This window comes from Gadus morhua, chromosome 12, assembly GCF_902167405.1.
Source record: "Gadus morhua chromosome 12, gadMor3.0, whole genome shotgun sequence".
In the NCBI taxonomy this organism is placed as follows: domain Eukaryota; kingdom Metazoa; phylum Chordata; class Actinopteri; order Gadiformes; family Gadidae; genus Gadus; species Gadus morhua.
In genome coordinates, this window is record NC_044059.1 from 22248909 (window position 1) to 22257986 (window position 9078).

General features: G+C 43.2%; 2 protein-coding genes across 2 annotated transcripts; both read right to left on the reverse strand.

The window, feature by feature from the left end:
• Nucleotides 1–3308: 3308 nt before the first annotated feature.
• LOC115554977 (high choriolytic enzyme 1) lies at nucleotides 3309–4305 on the reverse strand. The gene has a single exon (XM_030371645.1). It carries the CDS (start codon nucleotides 4198–4200, stop codon nucleotides 3412–3414), a length of 789 nt encoding a protein of 262 aa, XP_030227505.1. The 5' UTR covers nucleotides 4201–4305; the 3' UTR covers nucleotides 3309–3411.
• Nucleotides 4306–6194: 1889 nt separating this feature from the next.
• LOC115554985 (high choriolytic enzyme 1-like) lies at nucleotides 6195–7184 on the reverse strand. The gene has a single exon (XM_030371659.1). The coding sequence runs from the start codon at nucleotides 7084–7086 to the stop codon at nucleotides 6298–6300; it is 789 nt and encodes a 262-aa protein (XP_030227519.1). The 5' UTR covers nucleotides 7087–7184; the 3' UTR covers nucleotides 6195–6297.
• Between the last annotated feature and the right edge of the window lie 1894 nt (nucleotides 7185–9078).

Genomic DNA, 9078 nt, shown 5'->3' on the forward strand with positions numbered 1-9078 from the left:
CGGGCTAGAGCTTTTATAGTGTCCTCTGCGGGTGTGTCTGTTGGAGAATTTAGGGTTGTGGTGCAGAATATAAAGACTAAATAAACCTTTTAAGGGTGGACTCAAGCAACCGTCCTACCTTTTCAACACTGTCTGTTATTCAAAGGCTTTGTGAGGAGGGGAGGGACTTAACTGAGTCAATGTTCACGCACACTGATACTAACGTCTTTCTTTACTGACTTGATATCCCTATCCTAATTTAAGGTGTGCTTTTCTGCTTTTATACATTGAGGGACAAACCCAAGTGTTTGGTGCTGAATTAGCATTTCCAACTGATGCACTCAAACAGCAATAATTCTTGTTGGATAATTATGCAATACATGCTTTATTTTGTAACAGATGCACATTTTCAAGCACAACTCTTTTACTTAGTCAATGCCCTGATTAAATAAAAGTCTGGTCATTTGTTTTTTTCTCAGAAGAAGGATTGATGAAGCAGTGCTTTAAAGCTAGGGTATGGAATTAATTTTTGGAACTTTTATTTGACAAATTTGTATGAATTCTACTTGGCATTCAATTGTTCGAATTTTGTGAATAAATGTAAAAGATCAGGGGTCTCATTTATAAAACTGTGCGTAGGATCGTTACTAAAAGTGTACGTACGCCCAAAAGCCAAGTTTTGCGTGCCCCAAAAAAATGTCAGACTCATAAAACCCTTCGTACGCACACCTCTAAGCAATCTTTGCTTCATAAATCACAGAGTGCCTACAAGTGTGCGCAGCTGAATCAGCTTCACGTTCCGCCCTGTACACGCCCCTTTTTAACCATAAATGGTCAATGCAAACAACCTCATGAATGTGATCTGCATATGAAACAGACTCAGATGCAAGTATTATGTCTTGCCGGAAACAATGGCAGAAGGACTGAGAAAAACAAAAAAGCGAAATTTCACGGAGGTTGAAGTGGAGACACGTGTGGGTGAGGTGGAGGCCGAAAAAGTAGTTTTGTTCGGCAGTCAATGGATTGGGATCACTAACAACAAAAAGCAGAGTGAGAGGCAACATGTTGCTGCAGCAGTGAACTTTGTCAGTGGCAGGCAGCGCACAGTCCCAGAATTAAAAATGAAGTGGTCTGACATAAAGGTACATATTTTTTTGCACAAATAAATCGTTATGGTCCCAAACAAGGCAGTTGTGAAAACGCCCAAAGTCTAACCTATATTATAAACAGTCAATGTGCGTTACACATGTGTGGTGGTGGTTGATGGTTGGTTCAAGCAGCCTCAACTGGCCCGAGTCAGGCTTATTGAACTCTGGGGCTGGGTTAGGCTGCACACCTGTCGTGTAATGCAGTATCACGGCACACAGTTTAAACCAGCCTTCAACCACATCAGAGTCGGCTCCAGAGCAGATCTACTGGAGGGGCATGGGTCGCCAGCGGGGGGGCACTGCCGTTTGTGAAATATTTTAATGCAAAAAAAGGGGGAGGGCTGTCGTGAATGCTAAACGCAAATAAGTGCAGTTTAACCACCTCTGCTATGTCATAAATAGTTTATTCACATCACACACACAACAGTTTATGAACCTCCAAAAAAACATTAAGTAGGCCTGGCACTGTTTATAAACCTTAGAGAACAGCCTCCACAATAATCAAAAACACCCCTGACAACATATAACAGAACAGGACCGCTGACAGAAGGCACGCATTGTGGCAGAAAGTAGCCTATTGAACAAGCCACGCACCAGGCAGAAATGACACAATGCCATACGTATACAAGCCTATTAAACACCAATAGATAGACAAAGCAAACATTAATCAACATTTTACCTGCTTAGTAGGCCTTATAATGAAAGCCAGGGCTGGCTTCAAGAAGTGAATGAATTAACAACCGGAAAACATCTCCCCTTACCATTGTAAAGAGTTACAGGATACTGTTTTAACACAGTTTGGACAGGCCTGTCAGTCCCGAGATCAGCAACCGCTGTCCGCTGACTTGGGGAGCTTGTAGATCGTCGTTGCTCTATGGCTGTGCGGGCTAAATCCGTTGGCGGTTGCCCGGAGCTTGCGTTGGCAGAAGGGCGAGCTTGGCTTTCAGAGACCGTGGCTGTACTAGTGGTGGTGGCCGGAGTGTCACAGTCTGCTACTGGCTGAGGGGGAGCAGGAGGTCTAAGCCATTTTCGTAAATCCATGTTTGGTGATAATTAGCTAGTTAGGCTAACTTTCGTCTATGATAGGAGGACCAACTGTAATTTTCGATTAATACCAGGATTCCGCGGCTGCGCACTGCAGCTCAACAACGTTTTTTTTAAATCAAATGTTACAAGTTTACTCAGCAACCAATGAGCATTAACCAAGCCTAACCTGCTATGCATGCGCAACCAAATGGATGTGATTTCCCCGTTCATTTATTTTATTTCATTTAAGTTACAGTTTGCACATTTAATATGTAAGGGCAGAGAAATAGTCCGCCAAAGACGTTGCTAAGCAACCGAACACTGGGGTTGACAAGTTACGGAATACTTTCGGAGTGCTACCAAAGACGTCATGAGAGGCAAAAAATCCTTTGTTTACCTCGACAGCGGTCATACTTGGCCCGAAGTTGTGAAGGACCCATGCAAGTGAACGGAGCGTTCCACAGCATTGAGAAGACCCGTGTAATAAGTAAGGGATAATGTATAGAACGCCGGTCATTATCGGGAAAATAAATGAAATAATGACCTGTGGTAGGAGGGGCATTAATGACCGCTAGGGGGGGCACGGCCCCCAAATGCCCCCCCTTAGCGCCGACACTGAACCACATACACACTTCACAGGGCCTAAATGATAAAAAAAAAAAATGGAATTGCAGTAAGTATGGGTACAGGACGAACGATCAGTAAGGGGGGATGATTGGGTCACTTGGGGAGTGGCGGTGATAAGTAGCATCATTCACGTGATGCGTCTTAGAATTAAGCAATCATTTTGTTACATGGAGGGCGAATGGAGACATCTACTATTCTGGAGGATGCAAGTGGTTTTAGCAGTTGTAATAGAGGAAGCAACAATTGTAGTCGTGATAGTCCAGTTCAATGCTTCTTAGCATAAAGGTCATGAACAGTATCCTAGTCATCTACAAGCCATATGGTTTCTAAATCGGTTTGGCTCTATCCCTTTTGAATGAATCTTGTAGTCTTTGTGATTAGAGGCACAACATCATCTTGTGGTGTACATGATGATAGGTCCATTTCATTAAAGATGTATAAATAATGCTGTTCAAACATGAGGTGTTAATATAAATTGAGGTTCAGGTTGATAATAACTCAAAATAAAATAAAAATTGACCACACAAATGAATTGCAGTGAAGCAATATTTTTTAATGACATATCAGGAGAACATTGTTTTGAGAAAAACAAAAAATTAATTTGATATTTGCAGACAACTGGTTGTTGGTCTTAGCAACGATAGAGTCGGTTGATCCTTTGGAAGTCATTCCGGGTCATTCCCTTTCTCTGGCCGATCTGAACTCTGGAGTTTGGGATGGGGGTGATGCTGTCTCGTCCATTTATGGAAAAGGCTGTTCTGCCGTAGTGCATGATGGAGGTGTAATCGTAGGGGGTGTTCAGGTTGTTGGTGTCCTGCCTCTCGAAGTTGTAGGCATTGCTTGGATTAATGTTCTTCCAGTTTATCTTGACATACTGGTCACGGTCACTCCTGGTCTGCTCGTGGTTGAAGCCCAGAGCGTGGTTCACCTCATGCTGCATGATGCCGTAGTACATGCACCCCGATCTCCTGAGAGAGAGTACCTGCATGCCTCCTGTCCTGCCCAGAGAGGAGTAGCATCCACCTCTGCTCTGAATGCTGATGTGGTCGTACTGGTTCCGGCGGGGAACGAAGCGGATGCAGGTGCTCTGGTGGAAGGACTGCAATGCGTTCACAATTCTTGACGTCTCCGCAGAGGTGTAGGCGCTGCTCACTGTGTAGGGAATGGTCACAAGGCCATTTGAGGACTTTTTCCACAGGCAGCTGTTTCTAAAACACTTCATGGCGTTTCTGGTTGTTGGGAGAAGCAAGTCACCCTCCAGCAGAAGCTCACTGGAGCCGTTGTTTGAGATCAGAATCCTGGTGCTGATATCCATGTCCTCATTGTCTTCTAGGACATCAGCCACACTTTGTTCTCCCACCAGAGGTTGAGCTTGGCAGAGGCCTAGCAAGAGCAGGAGGAGGCTGAGACAGGTCTTCATCTTCTGGGTCTCTCCGTTTGTTTCTAGGCACTGGCACTGGAGCTTCTCTGGATGTCTACAATGGAGAGTCTCCTTGAGGTTGGTTTTGAGGGTTGACGGGCTAGAGCTTTTATAGTGTCCTCTGCGGGTGTGTCTGTTGGAGAATTTAGGGTTGTGGTACAGAATATAAAGACTAAATAAACCTTTTAAGGGTGGACTCAAGCAACCGTCCTACCTTTTCAACACTGTCTGTTATTCAAAGGCTTTGTGAGGAGGGGAGGGACTTAACTGAGTCAATGTTCACACACACTGACACTAACGTCTTTCTTTACTGACTTGATATCCCTATCCTAATTTAAGGTGTGCTTTTCTACTTTTATACATAGAGGGACAAACCCAAGTGTTTGGTGCTGAATTAGCATTTCCAACTGATGCACTCAAACAGCAATAATTCTTGTTGGATAATTATGCAATACATATTATATTTTGTAACAGATGCACATTTTCAAGCACAACTCTTTTACTTAGTCAATGCCCTGATTAAATAATAGTCTGGTCATTTGTTTTTTTCTCAGAAGAAGGATTGATGAAGCAGTGCTTTAAAGCTAGGGTATGGAATTAATTTTTGGAACTTTTATTTGACAAATTTGTATAAATTCTACTTGGCATTCAATTGTTCGAATTTTGTGAATAAATGTAAAAGATCAGGGGTCTCATTTATAAAACTGTGCGTAGGATCGTTAATAAAAGTGTACGTACGCCCAAAAGCCAAGTTTTGCGTGCCCCAAAAAAATGTCAGACTCATAAAACCCTTCGTACGCACACCTCTAAGCAATCTTTGCTTCATAAATCACAGAGTGCCTACAAGTGTGCGCAGCTGAATCAGCTTCACGTTCCGCCCTGTACACGCCCCTTTTTAACCAACAATGGTCAATGCAAACGACCTCATGAATGTGATCTGCATATAAAACAGACTCAGATGCAAGTATTATGTCTTGCCGGAAACAATGGCAGAAGGACTGAGAAAAGCAAAAAAGCAAAATTTCACGGAGGTTGAAGTGGAGACACGTGTGGGTGAGGTGGAGGCCCAAAAAGTAGTTTTGTTCGGCGGTCAATGGATTGGGATCACTAACAACAAAAAGCAGAGTGAGAGGCAACATGTTGCTGCAGCAGTGAACTCTGTCAGTGGCAGGCAGCGCACAGTCCCAGAATTAAAAATGAAGTGGTCTGACATAAAGGTACATATTTTTATGTACAAATAAATCGTAATGGTCCCAAACAAGGCAGTTGTGAAAATGCCCAAAGTCTAACCTATATTATAAACAGTCAATGTGCGTTACACATGTGTGGTGGTGGTTGATGGTTGGTTCAAGCAGCCTCAACTGGCCCGAGTCAGGCTTATTGAACTCTGGGGCTGGGTTAGGCTGCACACCTGTCGTGTAATGCAGTATCACGGCACACAGGTTAAACCAGCCTTCAACCACACACACACTTCACAGGGTCTAAATGATAATAAAAAAAAATGGAATTGCAGTAAGTATGGGTACAGGACGAATGATCAGTAAGGGGGGATGATTGGGTCACTCGGAGAGTGGCGGTGATAAGTAGCATCATTCACGTGATGCGTCTTAGAATTAAGCAATCATTTTGTTACGTGGAGGGCGAATGGAGACATCTACTATTCTGGAGGATGCAAGTGGTTTTAGCAGTTGTAATAGAGGAAGCAACAATTGTAGTCGTGATAGTCCAGTTCAATGCTTCTTAGCATAAAGGTCATGAACAGTATCCTAGTCATCTACAAGCCATATGGTTTCTAAATCGGTTTGGCTCTATCCCTTTTGAATGAATCTTGTAGTCTTTGTGTTTAGAGGCACAACATCATCTTGTGGTGGACATGATGATAGGTCCATTTCATTAAAGATGTATAAATAATGCTGTTCAAACATGAGGTGTTAATATAAATTGAGGTTCAGGTTGATAATAACTCAAAATAAAATAAAAATTGACCACACAAATGAATTGCAGTGAAGCAATATTTTTTAATGACATATCAGGAGAACATTGTTTTGAGAAAAACAAAAAATTAATTTGATATTTGCAGACAACTGGTTGTTGGTCTTAGCAACGATAGAGTCGGTTGATCCTTTGGAAGTCATTCCGGGTCATTCCCTTTCTCTGGCCGATCTGAACTCTGGAGTTTGGGATGGGGGTGATGCTGTCTCGTCCATTTATGGAAAAGGCTGTTCTGCCGTAGTGCATGATGGAGGTGTAATCGTAGGGGGTGTTCAGGTTGTTGGTGTCCTGCCTCTCGAAGTTGTAGGCATTGCTTGGATTAATGTTCTTCCAGTTTATCTTGACATACTGGTCACGGTCACTCCTGGTCTGCTCGTGGTTGAAGCCCAGAGCGTGGTTCACCTCATGCTGCATGATGCCGTAGTACATGCACCCCGATCTCCTGAGAGAGAGTACCTGCATGCCTCCTGTCCTGCCCAGAGAGGAGTAGCATCCACCTCTGCTCTGAATGCTGATGTGGTCGTACTGGTTCCGGCGGGGAACGAAGCGGATGCAGGTGCTCTGGTGGAAGGACTGCAATGCGTTCACAATTCTTGACGTCTCCGCAGAGGTGTAGGCGCTGCTCACTGTGTAGGGAATGGTCACAAGGCCATTTGAGGACTTTTTCCACAGGCAGCTGTTTCTAAAACACTTCATGGCGTTTCTGGTTGTTGGGAGAAGCAAGTCACCCTCCAGCAGAAGCTCACTGGAGCCGTTGTTTGAGATCAGAATCCTGGTGCTGATATCCATGTCCTCATTGTCTTCTAGGACATCAGCCACACTTTGTTCTCCCACCAGAGGTTGAGCTCGGCAGAGGCCTAGCAAGAGCAGGAGGAGGCTGAGACAGGTCTTCATCTTCTGGGTCTCTCCGTTTGTTTCTAGGCACTGGCACTGGAGCTTCTCTGGATGTCTACAATGGAGAGTCTCCTTGAGGTTGGTTTTGAGGGTTGACGGGCTAGAGCTTTTATAGTGTCCTCTGCGGGTGTGTCTGTTGGAGAATTTAGGGTTGTGGTGCAGAATATAAAGACTAAATAAACCTTTTAAGGGTGGACTCAAGCAACCGTCCTACCTTTTCAACACTGTCTGTTATTCAAAGGCTTTGTGAGGAGGGGAGGGACTTAACTGAGTCAATGTTCACGCACATTGACACTAACGTCTTTCTTTACTGACTTGATATCCCTATCCTAATTTAAGGTGTGCTTTTCTACTTTTATACATTGAGGGACAAACCCAAGTGTTTGGTGCTGAATTAGCATTTCCAACTGATGCACTCAAACAGCAATAATTCTTGTTGGATAATTATGCAATACATGCTTTATTTTGTAACAGATGCACATTTTCAAGCACAACTCTTTTACTTAGTCAATGCCCTGATTAAATAAAAGTCTGGTCATTTGTTTTTTTCTCAGAAGAAGGATTGATGAAGCCGTGCTTTAAAGCTAGGGTATGGAATTAATTTTTGGAACTTTTATTTGACAAATTTGTATAAATTCTACTTGGCATTCAATTCTTCGAATTTTGTGAATAAATGTAAAAGATCAGGGGTCTCATTTATAAAACTGTGCGTAGGATCGTTACTAAAAGTGTACGTACGCCCAAAAGCCAAGTTTTGCGTGCCCCAAAAAAATGTCAGACTCATAAAACCCTTCGTACGCACACCTCTAAGCAATCTTTGCTTCATAAATCACAGAGTGCCTACAAGTGTGCGCAGCTGAATCAGCTTCACGTTCCGCCCTGTACACGCCCCTTTTTAACCATAAATGGTCAATGCAAACGACCTCATGAATGTGATCTGCATATGAAACAGACTCAGATGCAAGTATTATGTCTTGCCGGAAACAATGGCAGAAGGACTGAGAAAAGCAAAAAAGCAAAATTTCACGGAGGTTGAAGTGGAGACACGTGTGGGTGAGGTGGAGGCCCAAAAAGTAGTTTTGTTCGGCGGTCAATGGATCGGGATCACTAACAACAAAAAGCAGAGTGAGGGGCAACATGTTGCTGCAGCAGTGAACTCTGTCAGTGGCAGGCAGCGCACAGTCCCAGAATTAAAAATGAAGTGGTCTGACATAAAGGTACATATTTTTATGTACAAATAATCGTTATGGTCCCAAACAAGGCAGTTGTGAAAACGCCCAAAGTCTAACCTATATTATAAACAGTCAATGTGCGTTACACATGTGTGGTGGTGGTTGATGGTTGGTTCAAGCAGCCTCAACTGGCCCGAGTCAGGCTTATTGAACTCTGGGGCTGGGTTAGGCTGCACACCTGTCGTGTAATGCAGTATCACGGCACACAGGTTAAACCAGCCTTCAACCACACACACACTTCACAGGGTCTAAATGATAAAAAAAAAAATGGAATTGCAGTAAGCATGGGTACAGGACGAACGATCAGTAAGGGGGGATGATTGGGTCACTTGGGGAGTGGCGGTGATAAGTAGCATCATTCACGTGATGTGTCTTAGAATTAAGCAATCATTTTGTTACGTGGAGGGCGAATGGAGACATCTACTATTCTGGAGGATGCAAGTGGTTTTAGCAGTTGTAATAGAGGAAGCAACAATTGTAGTCGTGATAGTCCAGTTCAATGCTTCTTAGCATAAAGGTCATGAACAGTATCCTAGTCATCTACAAGCCATATGGTTTCTAAATCGGTTTGGCTCTATCCCTTTTGAATGAATCTTGTAGTCTTTGTGTTTAGAGGCACAACATCATCTTGTGGTGGACATGATGATGGGTCCATTTCATTAAAGATGTATAAATAATGCTGTTCAAACATGAGGTGTTAATATAAATTGAGGTTCAGGTTGATAATAACTCAAAATAAAATAAAAATTGACCACACAAA